Source organism: Peromyscus eremicus, chromosome 19, assembly GCF_949786415.1.
Source record: "Peromyscus eremicus chromosome 19, PerEre_H2_v1, whole genome shotgun sequence".
In the NCBI taxonomy this organism is placed as follows: domain Eukaryota; kingdom Metazoa; phylum Chordata; class Mammalia; order Rodentia; family Cricetidae; genus Peromyscus; species Peromyscus eremicus.
In genome coordinates this window covers 31,188,264-31,213,031 of record NC_081435.1, presented here as the reverse complement: position 1 = coordinate 31,213,031, position 24,768 = coordinate 31,188,264, and the positions used below count along the sequence as shown (strand labels likewise).

Here is a 24,768-nt window from a genome sequence, read left to right as displayed (position 1 = left end):
GCACTGAATGTAAATATACAGGACAACAGAGATGACGGACACACACAGAGGGCCTAATCATCAACAACCACTAGGGACAAACCATAGAAGCAGAGAAACAGAAAAACTCTACCTAAGAGTTTTAATGGGAACTTTGGACAGGTCAGAGTGCCAGGTCATCTGTTAGGCTGACCAGTTTAAGGTATAAAAGGTCAGTGAGGTGGATGGCCATCTGAAGCAAAGCTTACCTGGGACCAGAGGGGTGGGGCTGGAGACTGAGGTATGATACCCAATGGAGGATCCCATGAGGTTTCGAGGTGGCACCAAACGAGCTGCCAACAGAGGAGGCGGTGTCCCCAACTGAAGTCGCTCAGATGCAGCAGCACCATGTTCACGAGAATACATGGGCTGTCCTACAGAGGAAAGAATAGGAGGGCAGCTGGGATTGAGAGTCACAAGCTTGCTTCTCTGAGGCAATGGTGTACTTCCTGAGACTGTGAGCCAAGAACAGAGAAATTACAACAACAGGAACAAGTAGCAGAGAAAGACATTATTGAGAGTCTAACTCAAGAAAGCACAGACATGCAACTGGTTAGGATGCATCAAGGTACAAAGAAATTAGCATTGCATAATCTGCCTTTTAGAATGTTTTCTCTCTCTCTCTCTGTCTCTTGAGAAAGGGTTCTGTGTAGTATATGCCTGCCTCAAAATCAGTGCATAGCTGAGGCTAACATTGAACTCCTGATCCTATTGCCTCCATGGCCCAAGGTTGGGATTGCAGGTATGCAACACCACACCTGGCTTTCTATTTTTTGAATCTTAAATGGAGTAAATGTATGCTAATTTTATCTAAAGCTGAACAATGAACCAATCAAGTCACAGAAAGGCACCCTGAGCTATAGTTCACAAAGAATCTGATACTTGACGAGCTGTGCAGATATGAAGGTTGTCCTGCACATGCAACTCTAATCACAAACAAAATATCAACTCTGCACAAAATATACTGGCATATCTAAAAGCAGGGGGGGAAAAGTAAGAAATACAAAACAAACTACCATACCCATAGCCTCACAAAGAATAAGAAATGTTCACAAGAAGAAAATTCAAAAGGTAGTTGAAATTTATTATCACCACAGAGAGGGTGATAAGAAAAAAAAAATGAAGAAAAAATGCAAACAGATCAATACTAGATATAGGAAATGATTCTGGATTTTAGGTGCCATGTTTTAAAATAAAGTACATTGAGGAACACAAACACACATGCATGCACACACACACGTATGTATATATACAAACACAAATTCTAAACAATGGGATCAGAAAATTACAAAGTATCACAGAATAAAACCATCCTTTGGTTTCTATTTAGTACCATTCCCTGACAACATACGAAACTTAAATTTGTAAGATTTAGTTAACATTTTATACCACAAGGCCTTAAGACATAATAAAGCAAAGTTAGAAAATTTTTAATATGTGACTAAATGTCTTTACAAGTTGTACAATTTAGATTTGTAACACACACAGATAAGACAGGCCACAAAGTAATCACTTGATTTCATAATAGTAAGAAGAAATAGGCTAAAATCTCCAATCTTCTCTGTCCACGTGTATGGAGAAAAAGAGAAAACAAACCTCACTACTAAGCAGATGATATAACTACATATTTAACACCAATCCTTTCAAAATTTGTTTTAAAAGAGTCAATCAGTACACTGCAACAGCAATATATTCTCAATCATTTGAAAATAGTCCTAATCATGTCCTACAACAGAGAATTCTCTGTGAAAAATAACAAAGAGGCACAATGCTCAAGAGAAAACAAAAGAAAGTAATGCCAATCTGTATGATGACTTTAAATTGACGATGCAGCACAAATCTGCCTAGTATACGTAACCAATAACTAGACTAAAGGACAAGCTTATACAATGTGTACTTTTAAAACCACAGACAACATGCAATTCAAACGTTAAGAAAGGTGGCTGTGAGTTGGTTAGACACATGCCTGGTATCTATGGAGGGCAGAAGAGGGTGTCGCATACCCTGGAGTCATGGACAGTTGTAAGCTGCCATGTGGGTGCTCAAAGAATATCAGTGCTCTTAATCAAGGAGCACTCTCCAACCCCTCAAATTTCCCAATACACTAAAAATATACATAAAGCGCTTTACTTTATTTGAACAAACCAAATTATACTCTTTAGAATTACCAATTATATTATTTACAAATGAAAACTTGAACAATTTTAAGGGCTCAACTTATGTCTCAAAGACAGTATTTAGAATGAAAAAAAAACATTAAAATCAACTAAATAAAAAGATATTGAAAATCTGTTACTGAAACTATTATATTCTTCAAGGTTTTTTATGTGTATATTTTGTGTTTATGTATTCTTGTCAATGCACTGTGTGCCACTGGGTGTATATGTGGGGGGGGGCCTCAGAGGACAACCTTGGGTATCAGTCTTTGCTTTCTCGCCTTGTTTAGTACAGGGTCTCATGCTGTGCTCCAACTGTTCCTCAAGAGTCCAGTGAATTGCCTGTCTTCTTACTGTAGGAGCATACACCACCTGAATTGTGCTACCACATCTGGCTTTAACCGTTTGGGGAATCTGAATTCCAGTTTTCATAGCTGTACAGTGAGTACTTTATCCATTTGAGCCACCTCCCCATGTATCTCCAATTTTCAATTTTTTTTTAAATTGTATTTATTTTTATTTAATGTGCACTGGTGTTTTGCCTGCATGTATACCTATATGACGGTGCCAGATCCTCTGGAACTGGAGTTACAGACAGTTGTGAGCTGCCATGTGGGTGCTGGGAATTGAACTCAGGTCCTCTGGAAGAACAGCCAGTGCTCTTAACCACTAAGCCATTTCTCCAGCCCCTTCAATTTTTTTTTTTTACACATGTGATTTCCACTGCAGACCAATGTACTGACAATGATCACAGAATGTATAACATTTATTTTGTGTGTGTGTGTGTGTGTGTGTGTGTGTACATGCAAATATATGTAGATCAGAGGACAACTTACACTAGCTTTCTCTTCCCACTGCATGTATGGGTCTTGAGAATCAAACTTAGGTCATACTGAACCATCTCATCAGGCCCCTGAAATTGTATTTTAAATGCTTAGATGGCTACCAGATACCATTTAATTTTTTTCTATAAACTATGTATATAGTATAGTATATGTACATGTTTATGTGGGCACAAGCATGTCTTCATCAATGCTGACATCAATGTCTTTCTATATTGCTTTGCTTTCTACCTTTTTCCTTTTCAAAAATGATACAGGGTCTCATGTATGTCTAGTTGGCCACAAATGTACTATGTAAACAAGGATGGCCTTGACTTCCTGATTCTCCTGCCTTTACCTCATAAGTGCAGAGATTACAGGCATGTGCAATCATCTCTGGTTTTATGTGGTACTGATCCTGGAACCCAGGGCTTCACTCAATGTAGACGCACTCTACCAACTGAGCTACATCCCTATCCTGTCTCTTATTTCTGAGACACAGTCTTTCTCTGAACCTGTCATGTGCTCCAGGAACCTCTGTCTCCTCCCCTGCAGCACTAGAGCCACAAGCACTCACTCCCGCCCTGACTCTTACCCAGAGCCTCGGGTTGCACAGCAAGCACTTTACTGAACCATCCCCTGCTCCTCCTATATATTTAGAATCAAATTATAGGCTTTTAAGAAAGAAGGAAATTCACAAAGTCGCTTTAATGACACAACTGTGATTTATCCAATATTTTTGTTGTTGTTGTTGTTGTTGTTGTTGTTGTTTTCGAGACAGGGTTTCTCTGTGTAGCTTTGCGCCTCTCCTGGAACTCACTTGGTAGCCCAGGCTGGCCTCGAACTCACAGAGATCTGCCTGGCTCTGCCTCCCGAGTGCTGGGATTAAAGGCGTGCGCCACCACCGCCCGGCGACTTATCCAATATTAATATTCTATTTGCCAACAAATTAATTCTCTTTATAAATACTGATATAATATCTAAGACTATAAAGTAGTAAAACACAAATACCAATGGGAAATTATCACATTTACTGGTTTGGGGATAAAAATGGTAATTATTAAAAGGATTGCTTTTATTCTAAGATTTTATCTTTTGTGTATTAAATTTGGGGGCTTTTGTTTTGTTTTGTTTTTTGAGACAGTGTTTCTCTGTATATCCCTGGCTATCTTGGAACTCTCTCTGTAGACCAAGCTGGCCTGAGATTCAGAGAACCTCCTGCCTCTGCCTCCTAAGTGCTGGGATTAAAAAAGAGTACACCACCACTGCCTGGCATAAAATGTATTTTTAAGATGAAAATGATACTAGATATTTTCCTATGCAGTCCTCTGTTCTGACAAAGAAGTTGATAATTGTATTTGTCCTAATAGTGTTAGGTCTGTTACCAGCCTCTGGAAAACAAATGTTTGGGATTTCTGTTTTAAAACATTACCCTCTTTCTTTTAAAGACACGAGCGAAACGTTACCTGAGATCTATGATCTTACACATCTCACTCTCTAGCATCTACCACATGCCTAGTACATGGTAAGCACTGAACAAATATTTTATGAATATTAAGCTATGTCATTGGGATTACTGGCAACTGCCAAATTTTTAAAAATTAACACCATCTGAGTGTGGTGGCATACAGCTCTAATTCCACAACTCAGGAGGTAAAAGCAGGTAGATCTCTGAATTCAAGGCCAGTTTGGTCTACATAGTATGTTCCAGGACAGCCAGGGACATGTAGAAAAACTCTGTCTCAATAACACCAAGCAGAGTATTTATAGTGTCACAATGTACAATTTGGTATAAAAACAAATGGACAACTGCCAGATTTTTTTTTAAAAGAAGCAGAATTTTTACTATGACTCAACACTAAATTTAACAATATAAAGTTATGCCATTTGCCATAGACTGCAATAGATCCAGGTTTTCATATTTATAAGTACAAAAGCCACTTTTAACTGTTAACAGCTGACTAATATAGAAAAGATAAAAGAGTTAACCGGGACGCTGGTCACTACTAAAGCTGGATAACAGGTACAAGGATCTTTGTTATACTGCGCATACCTCAGGTCATTATAATAGTCTCCTCATTTTTATGTCTATTTGATATTTCTCATAAGTAAAAACACTGATAGCAACAATAAAACAAACCTGCACTGTCAAGATACTAATCAGAAGACCATGAGACAAGAGAAAATGTCAGAGATTTCTGATTTATATTCATAAATGGAAAATCAAACAGACTATATATGTAAGTATGCACTGTTATGACACAAATGCTTGTATGTTATGTAGGAATCTGAAACAGAAGATGAATGTTTCTCAAGTTTTTAGACTTGGTCCCTAAAGCAGGAGAGAAAGTATATTATAAAGCAGGAAAGAAGAAAAGGCAAGTTGAGCCACAGCAGGAGAACAGGCACTATACAAGTTGGGAAGCAGTGAAAAAGGATTAGGAAAGAAGTAAACCACAGCCAGAGTCAGAGCCTGAGATAGGAGTCTCTGATGATTCACTAAGAAGAGTTTTTATGACAAAAGCCTGAGGGATAGCTATTCACTCAACCAATATTATGTGCCACACCTTGAAGGGGCTTAAACAAGCATAATAGTGTCCATCGATCCAAATGTGCAGTGAGGCAAATGTGAATAAAAGGAGAGGTTCTGGTGGAAATATAGCAAAAGAGAATCTTCAAAGGAAAAAGGACTTGGATGAACTAAGTTTTTTTAAAAAGCAAAGCAAGGTTGAGCTTGTTTTGCATGCTAGAGGCCCATGTTGAAGCCCACCATCATTGGGGGGTAGGGGTGGCGCCGCAACAATGTGTCACTCATACGATGATGTCCATATAAGTAGATGGATCTTGAACCCATTGACAAGGACAAGGGCAGAGGCAGAGATTTAAGAATAGGCATTATTCTCAGAGGTTAAAATATGACTAGAAAATAGAAACTACATAGAATGTAACTAATCCTTTACAGATTACTAGATGCCAAAAACATGTTAGATGCCTTACAGGAATACAAACAAATTCATTTCTCTTCAGAGGAATAGTAATGAAAAGGAAACTGAGGAACAGAGAAGTTAATTAACTTGGCCTAGATGAGAAAGAATAGGTGAAGCACCAGGATCTTAAACGAGGCCCGACTACTTTACTTGCTTGCCTCTGCGACATGGAAGAGATGAGGACACGTTTCCGAAGCAAAGCAAATTTATAAGAACAGATATACAAAAAAGTGAACATGCCATCATTTCTGTAAAGGAAGAGCTCACAGTCTGACACTGTAAAACAGCCACTTTTTTGAATGTTTTTGGTTTTCTGAGAGAGTGGCTCGAGTTGCCCAAGGCAGTCTCATACTTGCTATGTGGCTGAGACTGGCCATGAACTCTTGATCCTCCTGCCTCTACCTCCCCAGCACTGGGATTTACAGGAGTATGCCATCATGCCTGGCTTAATTAACTTTTAAAACATATTTCTGAAAAATAACTTAATATACATATATATGTATATATACACACACACGTATGTATGTATGCATGCATGTATGTATGTATGTATGTATGTATAAAATCAAGCCAGGCTGGCACATGCCTTTAATCCCAGCACTCAGGAAGCAGGGGCAGGGATCTCTGAGTTCGAGGCCAGCCTGGTCCATAGGGCAAGTTCCAGAACAGCCAGCGCTACACAGAGAAATCTTGTCTCAAAAAACAAAAACAAAATCAACCAGGCATTTCGTTTTTAGAAAGGTATAAATCAAAGGAAATACTTAAAACATGAATATTTAAAATGCACTAAAACACTGCACTTCACATGTTTTCTATCTTCACTTCAACTATTAAGACATATTTTACCTGATTCTTGTATACTTCTTAGAAGACAGGCCACACGTTTTAGAGATTCCTTTAGCAAAAGCTTAATGTTGTGACTGCAGCAGTCACTATAAAGACTCTACACTGCCACTGTACAGCAGCAGAGGGCTCCTTGCTTCTCCCCACCCAGCACACAAAATTAAAATACAGCCATATGACACAGTTGCTTTGTGAATATGAATACAATTGTACAGTTATGCATCCCAATAGAATAAGCTTTCTATGCCGGGCGGTGGTGGCGCACGCCTTTAATCCCAGCACTCAGGAGGCAGAGGCAGGCGGATCTCTGTGAATTCGAGGCCAGCCTGGTCTACAGAAAGAGATCCAGGACAGGCGCAAAGCTACACAGAGAAACCCTGTCTCGAAAAACCCAAAAAAAAAAAAAAAAAAAAAAAAAAAAAAAAAAAAAAGAATAAGCTTTCTCCTCCTCCCCCATCCCCCCAACAGGGATTCCTCTGTGTAAGAGCCCTGCTGTCCTGGAACTTTGTAGGCCAGGCTAGCTTCGAACCCATAGAGATCTGCCTGCCTCTGCCTCCCAAGTGCTGGGATTAAAGGTGTGCACCACCATGGCCAGCAATAATAGCATTTTTGGTGTCACACAGTGTCACAATGCATGTGTGAAGATCAGAGACAATTTGCAAATTTCCTTCCACCATGTGGAACCAGGGATCAAACTCAGGTCCTAAGGTTTGGTGGCAACTGCCTTTATCCACTCCACCATATCTTGACAACCAACCCATCAAAAACACATTTTGGGTTAGTCTGTCTCCCTTCAAATCCCCAGACTGTCCTAGACAACATCATGCTGACACCAGGCCAGGCAGAAATGACACCATAGAGCTGCAGCCCAAAATCCAAGACCCTAGCCTTGGACCAGAACTGTATGACTGGACTGGAAGTTACACTCAAAGCAGCTCACACTAAGGGTCTGGAACTGTACACCACCCAATCTGGACTGCCATCCTTTACAGGATGCATCCCCAGAAGCTACACACAGGGTCTTCGTCAGAACATAGAAAGACATCCTGTCCCCTGTCCCACAAGGCCCAAAAGCCATAATTGCAGGTGGCACTCCACTTACGGTCCATCATCTGTCCTGTGTATGAAAAACTGATCTGTTGAATTAAAAAAGTAAAAATCTAAGAATTTCTTGAAGTGACATTTACTTACTTTCTGACACTGTATAAAGGAGGTTCTGGGGTAAAGGAGGAGGTAGTCTTGCTCCCACTGGTGCAAGATTGGGCACTGCACTTGTCCCAGGCTGGTCACGGCTGTTTATTAAGCTTGACTGTGAAATGGGAGGTCCTAGAGAATCAAAAAAAGAGTGAGAAGTACAGGATTAATAATAATTAGTAGTAAGAGCATGATACTAATACTAATTTATTCGGACTTAACAATCCTGATGACAGTCCTAGTTCTCCAAGAGGCAAAGCTTATCACAAACGAAGGGAGGCAGGGCTGGGTGCCTCTGCAGGCAGACACAAGAATGGCAGGAAGGGACTTGAGGTACAGTAGATGGCTTAAGCATAAGTGGGCAATAAACATACTTATTAATCTGTGGTTGTGAGGACAAATGCAAAGTATCAAAGATATGGTGAGGCTGGGCCATGGTGGCTTGTGACTTTAACCCCAGCACTTGAGTGGAGAGGCATGCAGATCTCTGTGAGTTCAAGGCTGTCCGGTCTACATAGGAATTCTAGGCCAGCCAGGATTATACAGAGAGAATTTTGTCACCAAAAAAAAAAAAAGTGGAGAGCTAGGCTTGAGATGTAGTTCGGCTGGTGGAGTGCTTGTTTAGCATGCACAAAACTTTGATCTGGATCCCCAGCATGATGGCACTTGTCTGCAATTGCAGCCCTTGGAAAGTGGAGACAGAAGGATAAGAAATTAAAGATCCCCTGTTTCTAAATAAATAAATAGGGGAATAAGGGTGGTAAGGATTGGAGCTCAGTGGTCTCATCTAGTGTTTGCCTGGCATTTGCAAGACCCTGAGTTCAACTGTCCGTACCCCAATAACAAATTAAATTTAAAATAGGTAAATAAAGAGAAGCTTAAGAGAATAAAATCACTTCAACTTATATTGTAGAAGTAATGTGTTTTCTTCCTAAGCTTGAGTTATATGCTATATTTTTTTATTACTTTTTAACATTTATTTAACTTGCATGTATGAATATTTTTGCCCACATGTATGTACATCACATAAAATTGTTCTTGGTGCTTGTAAAGGCTGGAGAGGGTGTCAGATCCCTTGGAACTAGTTATAAATGGTTGTGAGCCACCATGTGGGTGCTGGGAACTGAACCCAGGTCCTCTGGAAGAGCAACAGCTGATCTTAACTGCTAAGCTATCTCTTGACCCCCCCCCCTTCAATCAATATTTAATATTCACAGTTGCTAAGTTAAGGGCTGGAGATGTTGCTAAATGGTAAAGTGCTTGCCTAGTATACTGGTTAATTTCTGTCAACTTAACACAAACTAATCCTCTGGGAAGAGAGAACCTCAAATGAAGACTGGTCTGCAGGCATGTCTATGGGAGAGTTTCTTGACTGTTAACTGAGCAGGATGCTCAGCCCACTCTGGGTCTTGGGCTGTATAAGAATTGTAGCTGAACAAGCCAGTACTGAGCATTCCTCCTTTGTCTCTGCTTCAGTTCTGCCTTGGCTGCCCTCACTGATGGACTGATTTTAAGTTCCACAGTGAAACAAACCCCAGGTTCAGTCACTATTTTGTCTAGCAGCACAAGGAAAACTAGGACAGAAACCATACGCAGAGCCCTGCGAGGTGCGATCCCCAACACCATCAATCCCACAAAGCAAAGTTGAAAAAAAAATCTATATATTAAATCCTTGTGTATTATTACCAACTTTTAAAAATGTATTTTGTAAGCTCACATGCTACAGAATACATGTAGAGGTCAGGGGACATGCTGAGGGAGTTGGTTCTCTCCTTCTGCCATATGGATACCAAGGATCAAACTCAGGTCTTTGGGCTAGGTGGCAAGCTCCTTGATCTGCTGAGCCATCTCATGGCACATTTTATGATTAGTGTTATTACTATTACTCTTAGTGGAGGGGAGGTTAGCCATAGTGTGCATGTGGCAGTCAGAAGACAAATCTATGGAGTCAGTTCTCTCCTGAACTTGGACATCCGGGCTTCCACAGCAAGCACCTTTCCCTGCTGAGTCATCCCACAAGCCCTTTGTTACCAACTTTAATGTGTTGCAGACTTCACTACAGGGAAGCTCAACAATGGGTACACAGTTAGGATTGTGCTACATTATTTTTCCTAACTGTTTTGGTTATAGTTTTGGCACTTGGGACAAAAATCAGGGACACATAAGTCACACAGTCAAGCATTGTAGTTCTGAGCTATTCCACTGCCCTAAAATAAAGTGCTTTAAAAAAAAGAAAAACAGCCGGGCGGTGGTGGCGCACACCTTTAATCCCAGCACTCGGGAGGCAGAGCCAGGTGGATCTCTGTGAGTTCGAGGCCAGCCTGGGCTACCAAGTGAGTCCCAGGAAAGGCGCAAAGCTACACAGAGAAACCCTGTCTCGAAAAACCAAAAAAAGAAAAAAAAAGAAAAAAAAGAAAAACAGTGCTGGGGATATAGCCCAGAGGTTGACAGTTTGCCCAAAATGCATGAAGAACAGGGTTCAATCCCCAGAACTGGGAGAAGAAAAAGACAGAGAGAACCAGATGATGCAGGCCTGTAACCCCTGCTACACAAGAGGCTACACTGAGCAAGAAGATGTCAAGTTCAAAGCCTGCCTGAACTATAGTTAGTTCAAAGCCAGTCTGGGCAGCTTAGTTGAGACCCTGATGCAAAATAAATCAAAAGGGGCTGAGAGTAAACCTGAGTGGGGAGTACTTGCTTAGGCACGAGTGAAGCCCTAAGTTCTATCCCTAGTATCAGGAACAGAGAAATATTGCTTAAATTGCAATAATTTTTAAGATAACAATTTGCTATTCTTTAATAATGCAATGTTAAATGTCAGTAGATATTTTCTTAGACCATTACATGTATGTTAATAATTTATTCTGTAAGCTTTTCCAATTGAATTTTAAAAATTTAGTCTTATCTCTGTTCTTGCTATACTCAAAACCTTACCTCGACTGTCTGCTCAGCCTCCAGAGTGCTGCATAACAGGAGTGTGTCACCATAGCCAGCCAGAAACCACTAATACGTCTTAAGTTTGTGTGGGAGGTATTAAGGCACACACTCATCATGTGTACAGAGGTCAGAGAAGGATGTCAAATGTCCTGCTCTATTACTCGCCACCTTATTCCCTCTAGACTCTCACTGAACCCACAGCTAGATTGGCAGACAACAGCCCCAGCAATCCTCCTGTCTCTACCCTACCCCTCAGAGATGGGCTATAGGCACACAGCCATGTCTAGCTTTTAATGTCAACACCAGGGATTTGAACTCAGATCCTTAAGTTTGCATAGCAAGCTCTCTTACTGACTGAGCCACATCCTCAGGCCCTTAAATGGCCATTTTTAAACTTATCTTACTCTTGATTGGGGTGGATACAATAAATGCAATTTAACACACACACACACACACACACACACACACACACACACACACATAAAAACTCTTTTTCAGTAAAGAAATCCACATGGAAATACACAGTTAGAATGACATGGTATTTAGAATTTACTCCCACAAAAACAAATCAACCCAAAACACTATGAGGACAGAGTTAAATCAAAGTTGACTGAATAGATAATCACTAGCCCAATTAGACAAATACTGCCTAAGTTAGTATTCATCCTCTAAAGAGTCTATAATTTAAAAAATCTCAAGTTATTTTAATATTCTTGAAGAGATTTTCCTTAAGTACTAAGAAAATCCACAAACCTCCCAGCATGTTTCTTTGCTAACATCTTAAGATACTAACAAGGTTTCGTCTCCAGATCAATACAAGGTAGGCTACTACAGACAAAAGGCACACTGCAGGTATAGTAAAGAATGGCAGAAAGTAAGAACATCTTAACTATGAAAGACTACTTTAAATTCCATTACTGTTTTTCAAACATTTTAAAGTTAGCAAAGGGGATGAGGTTCTTCTAAATACAACTCATCAACAAAACAAGATTCAACCGACACATACTTACTTGGTATGGGAAGCACAACAGAAGGTGGAGGCTGACCATGTCCTTGAGGAACAGGAAGTCTCATACTATGGCCAGGGCCTGGGCCTGGGCCGGGACCAGGACCAGGGCCAGGACCAGGGCCTGGGCCTGGGCCTGGCATTGGAGGCATTAACATTCCGGGAGGTGGTGGAGGAGGAAGCCCAGGAGGAGGGGGTGGGAAAGGAATCATACTTGGCAGAGCAACTTCATCAACAACTAGAGGATCATTTCCATGATCAAACTGACAAAGGTCACCAAGTACACAAAATCCTCTTTCTGTAAGAATTAAAATTAAAGAAACAAAAACAAAAACCTTATTACGATCTACTTAGAGTTAAAAGAATAAAACAAATTCCAGAAAACTCAACATCCTATTTTACATTGAAGTTTTTTTCTAAGAAGTGGAAAATCTCCTTAGGGCTCGCCTGTTAGTAACCACATAACCTTGAGGTAGAGGCAAGCATATTCTCTATTCTCTACGAGAATATGACGTATTGAAATTTTACAACAGCAGGGTCAAACAGGATACTAAGTAGCTACTATTAGATTAACCAAGTTGCTAAATTTTTATAAGAAACAGGTGTGGTGGTGACTCCTGTAATCCTAGCACTCTCGAGGCTGAGGCAGGAGGATTTCAAGTTTGAGGCCAGCCTGAGTTACATGCACATTTGAGGCAAGCCTGGGCTACATAATAAGACTCATTTAAAAAAAGAAAGTTTTTTTTTTAAATAATAAAAACTAGATATTTTACCAAATATCCATTTATCAAAGGTTTGATAGGAAAGAATAAGCCTTGAACTAATAATTTCATTTCAATAATCTATTTCATAATATTTTTTAAAGCAACCATTCTTGCTATATATGGTTTAAATTTAAAATACTCAAGTAGATAGAAGATAGGTAATGTTCTAGAATACAATAAAATAACTATAGTTGACAATTGTTTTAAAATAGTTGGTAGAAAAGATCATGAACGTTCCCAACACCAAAAAATAGGTTTGAGGTTATAAACATGCTAGTTACCCTGATTTGATTACTACACACAGTATACATGTACTAAAATCGTGCTATATGCTATAAGTATGAATAGTATGCATCAATTTAAACAATATTTTAACATTAAATTTCCAGTAGGCAAGGTATACAAGACAAGGCTATTTATTGTAGAAGTGCTTATAACTGAAAATACCAGAAAGGACTAAGTGCATATTTATGATAAATGGGTTAAACATATTTTCAAACATATAGAATACTAAGTAAGAGCCTCAAAAAACAATTGAGGTTCTTTACATGTCAGTATGGAGGTATTTTCAGGAAACTGTAAGTGAAAAAACATTACATGGTGTATGAAGAAAAAGAAAACACTAGTATTCACATAAAAAAGTAAGGCAGGTTGCTGGGGAGCACCCATGTAGCATCTGCAACACCTGCTTTCCTAGCTGGGAACAGCACAGACAAAAGAGAAGGCAGTCTTTACCATCATAATCTCTGCAGCGCCTCTTTGGTGGTGGATTTCGACCAAAAGAGTTGGAAGAGCTATGATTGTTATAGTAATTAGACCAGCTCTCGGTGGTGTTTTCAGAATGGTGAGCAGGTGCAATCACAGTGACAGTGCTGGGAATAGACTGTGCCCCAGAGGAGTACTGCTCACAAGAGTTTGGAGGTGGAGCAGACACGGGCACATAGGAGCTCTCCAGGTCGTTTCTTTCACTCTTAAACTTTGATCTTTCCCTGTGCTCTGTTTTAGAGACAAAGAAACAAGAGAGGTCGTCACATATTTACATGCTTAAGCTACACTTCTTGTCTCAGAACAGCAATGCTGAGAACAGTAGCTTACGCTTACTGAGAGATCTACAGCTTAAACACATTCACTAGCAGTATATTCTAAAAGCAGCAACATTAACACCTCGCCATATCTCAACAGACTTGTGAAAAACAATTTTACACTATCAACAAGTACACTGACAGAATTTCAGTCAGGTTTTCCACTGGCATTTTAGAATTTTTCTTTTTATGAACATTGGGCAACCTCATAGCAAGTCAATTCAATTACTTCCAGGGAAAACAAAACAAAACAAAACAAAAACAAAAGAAGGCAACCTTTTTACTCAAGTGCTGTTGTCACTAATTAAAAAAAATTTGTATCAATTATAAAAACAATTTAAATCTTGATATACGCTATAATAACTTAGAATAACTTCTATAAAAACTGCCTTAATTCCAAGGGTATACAAGATTAGCACTGTCTTTGTAAAAAGAGCAATATCCAGCTTTGGGAGACAATTCCAGTTTTCCCATTTCTCCCAGCCGGGGCTGTCGCCTACACACCAGCGTTCCTGTTTGGATCTCGGTCTTTGCTGCGGCCCCTGCTTCGGCTCCTACTCCGACTCAAGCCTCGGCTCTTACTCCGGCTCTTGCTCCTGCCCCTTCGCCAGTCATACTTCTCACGATACAGCTCGTTCCGCTCGTAGTACCGCTCATAATCTCTCCACTTGCCATCTTCTCTTTTCTTCTCACGTGTCCTATAATACACAGATATAAAAGCCATACGGAGACTCGAGAAATGAGATCTGTGCACAAGTCCAGAGAATAAAAACCTCTCTTTAAGTCACCACAATTCATAATGTCTATTTTAGAATGTCTCAAGACTACCACTAATTCTTCTAACCATTATTAAAAGAGGGAAGGGTTTTCCACTTCAAGTACACAAGGTAGGAAGAAATGAAAAAGAAGAGGTGAACCCAAAGTATGAGGGAAAGTGGGGGAGAAGACAGAAATCAGAAGGAGAAAGTGGGAAAGGCTCAAAACAAGTCTTCCTAAACAAAGAGCACTTTGTGATCAAAGGTGAACATCTGCCAAACTGTACCCCTTTTGGCATATGCTAGCATGGATAATTTTAATACAGAGCACCCCTAAACAAATGGAACATTTCACTATAATTCTCTGAGGAGACTGCTCCCACCCCTGTGCTCTTGGGGAAAGCAAATAATGACTGTTTTTTAGACACAGAAGCTGAGACAACAGCAAAAGACAGAATGGAAAGAAGGCAAACACTCTCACCCTCGGAGCTTTAGAGAGGGCATTGGGACACAGACCATAAATGCTATGCAACTAACTTTGCAAGCTAAAGTAGCTTTCAGTAACTTACTATTCAGAGACAAATACAAACCTTCGTTCACTGGATTCTGAACGATTCTTTTGGGGACTAGGATATTTCTTCTTTCTACCATCTCGCTCTTCTTCTGCTGGCTCTTGAAATACCTGTGAGATTTGTTAGAAATAAGATTAATTCCTCAGGTGGTGGTGGTGGCACACCGCCTTTAATCTCAGCACTCAGGAGGCAGAGGTAGGTGGACCTCTGTGTTTGAGGCCAGCCTGGTCTACAGAGCAAGATCCAGGACAGCCAGGACTACAAAGAGCCCCTGCCTCAAAAAAATAAAATAAAATAATAAAAATTAATTAAGTTTGGGTTGGTGTGGCTGTGCAAGCCTTTAACCTCAGCACTCAGGAGGTAGAGCCAGACAGAGCTCTGTGAGTTTGACACCAACCCAGTCTACATAGCAAGACCCTGTCTCAAAATCATAATAAATAAATAGGTTAGTTTGGGCCTGGTATGGTAACATGCAAAAGCAATCCTATTGAGAATTTTGGAGACTAAAACAGAAGGATCATGAATTCAAGGCAACCTTGGATATCATGAGACCCTCAAAATTAAAAAAAAAAAAAGATTGCGGAGCTCAGGGCCTAGCTCAATAGTAGAATGCCTGCACAGCAAGTATAATGTCTTGGGTTTGATTCTTAGTACCACATAAAAATGAATCAAATTTGTAAGAACTAAACAAATTTCCAAATAATGGAGAAGCTCCTTACTTATTAATATCAGAATCAGGAAATGGACCAGAAGGTAACAATTTAATAAAATGCAGACAGTATAATAATGGCAACCACAATATGGCAGGCATATGACAGCGGAGAACACACTCATCCAACTGGATTCAAAAGTCCGTTTCCTCCAGCAATTTACAAGGAACACAAATGATGCATTAATCCACCAAGAAGCAACAAGCTGAATCTAGACAATAAAAACCCCCACAGAACAGTGTTTCTTCACAAAACAAAATCTTGGGAAAGTTTTGGTAAAAAGGAACAAATGTGTGCAACATAAACTTCAGCACACATCTTCTATTGTTTTTCAACACCAGAAGAGCTGCGTCAATGGTCCAAATTCTCCTGCCTGTTTCCCCTGTGGCCAATAATCTAATTATAAAAACAACTGACAGTGCAATGCAGCTGAGGCTCAAGAAGTCAAGACGGCTAGTCCTGAGATTTGTTTCAGAACGAGCTTCGAGCTGCAAAGCAGCAACTGAGCAGGTCAGGAATTAAACCACTATGTGTGACTGTATGAACCACTATTTATACCAGTAATCACAATGAACTCAAACATAAAATCTTAGGAACAAGAAATGCCAGACAACTGTTAATCAGGAGAGCTCTAGAGCTAAGCTCACATTATCCATTTTTCAGTTTTCAAAATTAGACTTTATAACAAAGATACTACAAATGGGACCCTGTAATGATTTTTTAAACTGTTCTTTTCAAACAAGATAACAGTTTTTTAAAAACAATTGATTTTTGTGTGAGTTCTGCATCTATGAGTATGTCCCATGTGAGGGGATGGTGTCTTGGAGAGGCTAGAAGATCACCTGGAGCTGGAGCTGCAGGTGTTTGTACCCTCTCACGCAGGAGCTGGGAAGCTCATGAGCAATGGCAATGCCTATCTGTAGCAGGAATCTTAGAGAGTCTTATTAATAAAATCAAACCTGAGCCAGGTAATGGGGTGAACACTGGAAGGTCAGAGAGACAGAACAAGCCACAGCTAACCTCACCTGGTCAACTTCTCGGCTTGTTCTGTTTCCTCAGACTGGAAGCCTCTGAGTCCTCATCCAGAATGAATCTCAGCTCAACTGCTGCTAGAAAGCCTGAAAGCTTAACCAGCCAAATGCTTAACCAGCCAAATGCTTCTAGTTCCTGGTCCTCACGCCTTATATACCTTTCTGCCTTCTACCACCACTCCCTGGGATAAAAGGCTTGCTTTCTGGGATTAAAGGCGTGATCAGTCACCATGCCTGTCTGTATCCTTGAACTCATGGATTTCTGCCTCTGGAATGCTAGGATTAAAGGCGTGTGCTATCACTGCCTAACTAGTGGCTTTTCTGTTCTCTGACCCCAGATAAGTTTATTAAGGTACACAGTATTTTGGAAAACACAATACCACACCTATCCACTGAGCCATCGTCCCTTCAGCTCCAGTATCACTTTTGTTAATACATCAATTGTTGTTAGATTCTCAGAAGTCAGTGAGTACCTGCTATAACTACAGAAAAGGGCTACCTGTCATTAAAAAATAGGTTATAAAATATTTAACCTATATCAAATACATAGATTATACACCATAAAGCACCGAAGAAAAATTTCTCAACTGTATGCAAGGAAGGTCTCCATTTTCCCTACTTGAAAAGACATAGCAAAAACCTCACTATTCTACTTTTTAAAGACTTTATGAGCCAGGCTCAGGGGTCAGTATACACACTGAAGCCTAGCATTTGGGAAGGGAAGGCAGATGGATCAAGAGTTCAAGGCCACTTTGGGCTACATGAGACCCTGCCTCAAAAACTGTAAATTGGGGATGAGATGGCTCAGTAGTTAAAAGCACTGGTTATTCTTGCAAAGAACTTGGGTTCAATTCCCAGCACCCACATGGCAACTCAAACTGCCTGTAACTCCCAGTCCCAGGGGATCCAACACCCTCTTCTTGCCTCTGAGGGCACTATATTCACATGGTGTACAGACACACACGTAGGCAAAACACCCAAACACATAAAATAAAAGAAATACTTTAAAAAAAATAGTAAGTACAAACATAAATAAAAATAAATTATATAAGAACAAAGAAAAATCAGGCAGCAGTGGTGCACATCTTTAATCCCAGCACTCAGGAAGCAGAGGCAGGTGGATCTCTGTGTGTTCAACGCCAGCCTGGTTTACAGAGTGAGTTCCAGGACAGCCAAGGCTACACAGAGAAACCCTGTCTCAAAAACTTTAAAAAAAAAAAAAAAAAGTAAGTGATAATGGTGTCAGCTGATCTTAATTTAAAACAGTCACAGTTTGTTAGATCAGTTTAATTATATAATATTTGGTTAAGTGGCTCGAGTTACAGCTCAGTGGCAGAGCACTTGCCTTGCATGCACAAGGCTACAGGTTCAAACCCCTCAGTACCATACATCTACCCAAAATAAATGAGTGTTTAAAATAATAATAATAATAATAATAATAATAATAATAATAATAATTGGTTAAAAGCACTGACTGTTCTTCCAGAGGACTTGAGTTCAATTCTCAGCACCCACATGATGGCTAACAGTTGTCTTTAACTCAAGTTTCAAGGGACCCAACGCTCTCTTCATGGTACACAGACACACATGGAGGCAAAATACCCATACACAAAATAAAAATAAATCTAAAAAAATGTTTAAAGTGAGTCAGAAATGACAACTAAACAACACACAAATCTCAGAATGAATCCATACAAAAGGAAATGAATAGACTATAAGTAAGGAACACTGCTGGGTAAATTAATAAAACTGAAATAGACAGTACATGGTATGAAAGTTAACTATACTGAAACTGATAATGGTGCTATAACTATCCTAAAGTGTGTGTGTGTGTGTGTGTGTGTGGTGTCTTCCTCTCACTCCCCACCTTATTCTTTGAGACAGGTTCTCTCTCTAAACCTGGAGCTCACTGGTACGACCAGACTGGTACCCAGCAAGCCCCAGGCATCCTCTCAGTACTGGTACTATAGGCACAAGGACTAGGGTTTTGTAGAAGGGTTCTGGGGGTGCAGAATCCAACTCTGGCCCTCATGTTTGTGGAGCAAGCACTTTACCAACTGAACAATCTCTCCAGCTTTTTATTGAGACAGGATTTCATGTATCCCACATTTCACATATCCTATTTATTGCCTTGAATTCACTATATAGCCATGAACTTCTGATTCCTCTGCCCTTGCCATGCAATTGCTGGGATTACAGACATGTGCACCATCACACCTGATTAATATGGTACTAGTGCTCAAACCTGAGGCTTTGTAGGTGTTTGGCCAGCACTCTACAGACTGAGCTCAATCTCCAGCTCCCCAAAAAATATTCTTATTCTTAGAAAATGAAAAAAGATGAAGGGCCATGGTTTATGAGAGCAATGACTCAAAAAAAAAAAATTAAGGCGCAGACATATATAATGAAACTAAGTGAGGCAAATCCTCAATAACACATCTAGGTAGGCATCTTGAGTGCTATGGGTGCTACCTGGATAATTCTGATCGAAATTTACAATTACTGCTAAATAAAAGATTTTTAAGTCATTTTGTCTGTAGAATTAAGTAAATTTTTAGAAGTTGGAAAATGGGAGTTAGAGAGATAGTTCAGCAATTAAGAGCATTTGCTGCTCTTGCAGAGAACCCAGGTTCAGTTCCCAGAACTCATATGGCAGTTCACAACTGTCTATAACTCTAGTTCCAGGGGATCCGTCTTAGTGAGGAGTAGTATTGCTATAATGAAACACCACGACCAAAAGCAACTTAGGAAGGAAAAGGTTTATTGGCTTACACTTCCACATCATGGATATCAATGAAGGAAGTCAGGGCAGGAACCTAGAGGCAGGAGCTGATGCAGATGCTATGGAAGAGTGCTGCTTACTAGCTTGTGCATCATGGATTTCTCAGCCTGCTTTCTTATAGAACTTAGAACCACCCACCAGGGATGGCACCACCCCACAATTGGCTGGGTCCTCCCCCACCATTGCTAATTAAGAAAATGCACTAGAGGCTTGCCCACAGCTGGATTTTATGGAGGCATTTTTCAATTGAGGTTCCCACCTCTCCAGTGACTCTAGCCTGTTGACAGTAAACTAGCCAGCACAGGATCCAACATCCTCTTCTGGCTTCCATAGTCACCAGGCATGCACATGGTGCACAGACATACATGCAGGCAGATACTCACATACACAAAATAAAAATAAGTCATTTTTTAGATGTATTTACTTTATATGTATGAATTTTTTGCTTGCATGTATGTCTGTGTACCATGTACATCATGGAAATGGAGTTATAGATGATTGTGAACTGCTATGTTTTTGTTAGGAATCAAATCCAGATCCTTTACAAGAACAAGCACTCTTAACCACTAAGCCAACTCAACAGCTGATAAAATAAAAACAAATATTTCTTTAAAAAGCTGGAAAATAAAAAGCTGTTCCTGGTACTGGATTAAAGACTACCTATATGTGTACATAAAAATCTCTTTTCCAACTGGGGGGTGGCAATGGATGCCTTTAATCCTAGCACTCCAGAGGTAGAGGCAGGAGGACCTCTATGAGTTCTCCTTCAACACAGAAGACTAAAAGTTTAATTTAAATAGTGATCTGTGTGCTAGGAGTGTAGCTCAGAGTGCACTTGCCTGACATACACAAGGCAGATCCCACACTAAGTGTGGTGACACATGTCGATGACATCAGCACTCTGGAGGTGGAGGCAGAAGTAGCAGGTTTTCAAGGTTATCCTTGGCCACATAGTGAGTTTGAGACCAGCCTGGGATATATGAGACCCCATCTCTTTTAAACTCATCCCATAGCCAGGTGGTGGTGGTGGTGGTGGTGCATGCCTTTAATATCAAGGCTGGATCACTGAGTTCAAGGCTAGTCTGGTCTACAGAGCAAGTTCCAGAATAGCCAGGGCTACACAGAGAAACCCTGTCTTGAAAAACCAAAGAAAACCAAAAAACCTCTTTTCCACATTCTTATCAAATATTGCTTGATTTATATAGAAAAGAAATTATAAATGAAAGCTGTATTGTTCCTTTATTGGTTCAAGCAAGCAATTAGGTTGGAAATCTTCTTAAAATTATATTGTGGGAGTGTATACATACACATGAGTGCAGGTGTCCAAAGACATCAAAGGCATTTCATCCCCTGGGGCTGGAGTTACACATGGTTATAAGCCACCAGATGTATGTGCTGGGAACCAAACTCAAGACCTCTGCAAGAGCAGTATGCGCTCTTAACCTTTTAACTACAGAGCCAACTTTCTAGCTCCTTAGCATGGTATCTTTAATCATGTCTTTATACTTTAACAATATTTCTGTTTATTTTTCCTATGTTGACAGTGTGGTTAACGGAGTAAATCATTTCTCTGTCTATGTGACAGTATGTTGCCTAATGATGTCTCTTGAAGTTTCATTAATACTTTACTTTCATTCAAGCCTCTGTATGTAACCAAATTTTTCCTCTGAAGGATGAAGAAATAGCTCTACAGCTAACAGTGCTTGCTGTCTGCTCACAAGGACCTGGGTTCAAATGCTGTCATCCACATTAATGGGGCATTCTATTCCCTTCTGTAACCCAACTCTGGGAAGCAAAGGATTACTTGCCGGGGCTGGTTTGTAGCCTAGCTAAGAAAATCCAACTCTAGGTGTAGGGAGAAACCCTGCCTTAAAACAAACAAACAAACAACAAAAAAGAGAGGGGACATGGTGACAACACCTTTAACCACAGCATGGAAAGCAAAGACAGATGGATCTCTTAAGTTCAAGGCCAGTGATGGTTACACAGTAAGACCCTGTCTCAAAAAAAAACAAAAAAACAAAAAAAAAAAAAAAACCCACAAAGAAACAAAAATAATTTCAACTTGCAATCAAGAATCCTGGTAACAGAATCTAAGAAGTGTATTACCTCTTCTTTAATTTCTTCTTTTTCTTGAACTAGTGGTTTTGGCTCAGGTTTAACTGGTTCCAATGGTGGAAGGTAGTTTTTAGTATAAAGACTTTCAAAGAGCTTGTCCACAAAACCTGAAGTCTCTAAAGAGAAAAAAATATTTAAATGTTATACAAACAAAAATGGAAAGTTTAAACACTGTTGCCAATGCTTTAGAAAAACAAGGGATCTTTAACACTGCTGTCAGGTTTTCAAAACCAAGACTTACCTTAAAGGAAGAAACATCACTTCTAGAAGTTTTGTTTCTTTTTAAATCTTTCAAACATAATTGCATGTGTGCAAATGATATAAATGTAAGATTTTGTTGCTTAAGTTAAGAACAACAGATTAGAAACAAAGTTCCTATCAGCAAGAGACTAACAAACTATCAAATAAGAGATTACAAAATTTCTCTTGACCTACTAAGAATATCAGCTGTAAAGACATAAACTAATACTTAATGTGTTTATCTGTTCAAAGAAACTAAAATGACAAACTGTACTATGGGTGGGAAAGAAGCATATGTAGAAGAGGAAGAAGTAATCCCACAGTATAATCTTACGTGTTGGATAGAATGCACTACCCACTCAAAGACTGAATTAGATATGTTTGAATGGGTTGAAATCAATATCTGTGTTTGACTCAAATCCATGTTCTAGCCTATCTGAAACTTCCTCAGACAAACAGAAAGAGAAACAGGTAGTTTTGCTGAAAAACACAAATATCAAAATATTTCTAGTTTTACTCTAGTTAAATTTAAGTAACTTTCATTGGTCTTGTCCTAGGGAACACCTAAAGGGGTACTATTCAGTGGCAGTGGGCTTGCCCTGATGGTTCAATCCCCAACATATGGGAGGGCTGAGTATTTCGAAGGCATTACATGAGCATTGCTGATGCTACAATTATTACATATTTTACATTTCTAAAATGCCAACTACTTTTACCTCAGAAAAGCATCTTCAGACAAACTCCTTTACACTACTAATTTTATAAGTAAACTTTTTTTTTTTCAAAATGGTATATGACTGTTAGCTGCAGTGGAACATGGTGGTTCATAGCTATAATACTGTAATCAGGAGGCGGGGTGAAAGGATCACCAACCTAGACTACTTAGTGAGTTCCAGGGCAGTCTGTACTAGAGTGATACTCCCACCAAAGGATGGATGGATGGATGGATGGATGGATGGATGGATGGATGGATAGATAGATAGATAAATAAATAAATAAACAAACAAACAAATAAATAAATAACACGACACAGGGGCTAGAGAGATGGCTCAGCAGTTAAGGGAGCTTGCTTGGTGCTCTTATAGAGGACCCAGATTTGGTTCTAGAAACCCCTTGGCAGCTCACAATCATCCATAACTGAGTTCCAAGGGATCTGGCGCCCTCTAGTGGCCTCTACAGGCACCAGGCATGCACACAGTACACTGGCATAACATGCAGGCAAAACATTCATACATCCAAAAATAAAAATTACTTTCAAAAAATTAAAAATAGACTTGGAGATGTAGGTGAGTGTTTGCCCAGTATGTAGAAAATCCTGGGTTTAATCAATAGTAAGCTAGGCTTAGTGGTTTATGCCTACAATCCCAATACTTCAGAGACAGAGGCAAGAAAACCAGAAGTTCACAGAAGTCTAAGGTTATCCTCCAATACATGACAGGTTCAAATATACCCTGTGCTATACGAGTCCCTATCAACAAAAAAGAAAAACATATAAGAATAAATAAAACTATTAACTCTTGCTGACTGTTACATATAACTTTAAGGTAATAGATTAGACTCTTCGAAACCTTTTATAAACAACTTTCTTCATGTTCTATTGTATTTTCACAGGTATCAATTTTGTAATTTGAAAGACAGTTCATTAAAAAAAATAAACAGAGAGATAAATAAATAAAAACAAAAACAAGGCTAATGAGAAGGCTCAATGAGTAAAGGCCCTTACCACAAACCCTGCTGACCCGACTCCACTCTCCATGACCCACATTGCAGGAGAGAACCCACTCCGAAAGTTGTCCTCTGACCTCCAAATGCATGCTGTGGCACACGCACACACACAAAATAAATAAATAAATGTACTTTTTCAGAGTCTATATACCAAATACTGTTGGTTCCAAGTCTCTGCTTTCAAGAAAAGGAAAAACAAACAAGGAAAAGGCAGATAACCTGGCAAATATACAGCAAAGTTACAAGCACCATGAAAAGAATAAGGCACTCGGGTATAGTGGTACCTGCCTTTAATCCCAGTACTTAGGAGACACAAGGCAAGCAGATGTCATAAGTTCAAAGCCTGCCAAGGATACACAGTGAGACCTTTTCTTTAAAATAGTGAACAATCCGCCAGGCGGTGGTGGCGCACGCCTTTAATCCCAGCAATCGGGAGGCAGAGCCAGGCGGATCTCTGTGAGTTCGAGGCCAGCCTGGGCTACCAAGTGAGTTCCAGGAAAGGCGCAAAGAAGCTACACAGAGAAACCCTGTCTCAAAAAACAAAAAACAAAAAACAAAAAACAAAAAAAAAAAAAAAAAATACTGAACAATCCAATTAAAAACAGAGAATTCTCAAAAGAAAAATCTCAGATGGCTGAAAGACATTTAAAGAAATGTTCATCATCCTTAGTCATCAGAGAAATGCAAATCAAAACGACTCTGAGATACCACCTTACACCTGTCAGAATGGCTATGATCAAAAACACTAATGACAGTCAATGTTGGAGAGGATGTGGAGCAAAGGGAACACTCCTCCACTGTTGGTGGGGGTGCAAATTTGTACAACCACTGCGGAAATCAGTATGGTGGTTTCTCAGAAAATTGGGAATCGAGCTACCTCAAGACCCAGCCATACCACTCTTGGGCATATACCCAAGGAATGCTCAATCATACCACAAAGATACATGGTCAGCTATGTTCATAGCAGCACTATTTGTAATAGCCAGAACCTGGAAACAACCTAGATGCCCACCAACTGAAGAATGGA

The 24,768-nt window shown here is 39.8% G+C and overlaps 1 protein-coding gene across 4 annotated transcripts in view; it reads right to left on the bottom strand.

The window, feature by feature from the left end:
• Rbm27 (RNA binding motif protein 27) overlaps positions 1 to 24,768 on the bottom strand; it is a 68,124-nt gene that overhangs the window by 26,719 nt on the left and 16,637 nt on the right. Inside the window, exons 3-9 of one of the 4 annotated variants that reach the window (XM_059246003.1) lie at positions 21,768 to 21,892; positions 15,154 to 15,245; positions 14,313 to 14,506; positions 13,462 to 13,722; positions 11,967 to 12,260; positions 8,017 to 8,151; positions 228 to 392 (exon numbers count right to left, since the gene is read on the bottom strand). In XM_059246003.1, the coding sequence (XP_059101986.1) occupies positions 228 to 392; positions 8,017 to 8,151; positions 11,967 to 12,260; positions 13,462 to 13,722; positions 14,313 to 14,506; positions 15,154 to 15,245; positions 21,768 to 21,892 (1,266 nt within the window). The remainder of the gene's footprint in view (positions 1 to 227; positions 393 to 8,016; positions 8,152 to 11,966; positions 12,261 to 13,461; positions 13,723 to 14,312; positions 14,507 to 15,153; positions 15,246 to 21,767; positions 21,893 to 24,768) is intronic. The other 3 variants (XM_059246004.1, XM_059246005.1, XM_059246006.1) reach the window with 3 other exon arrangements.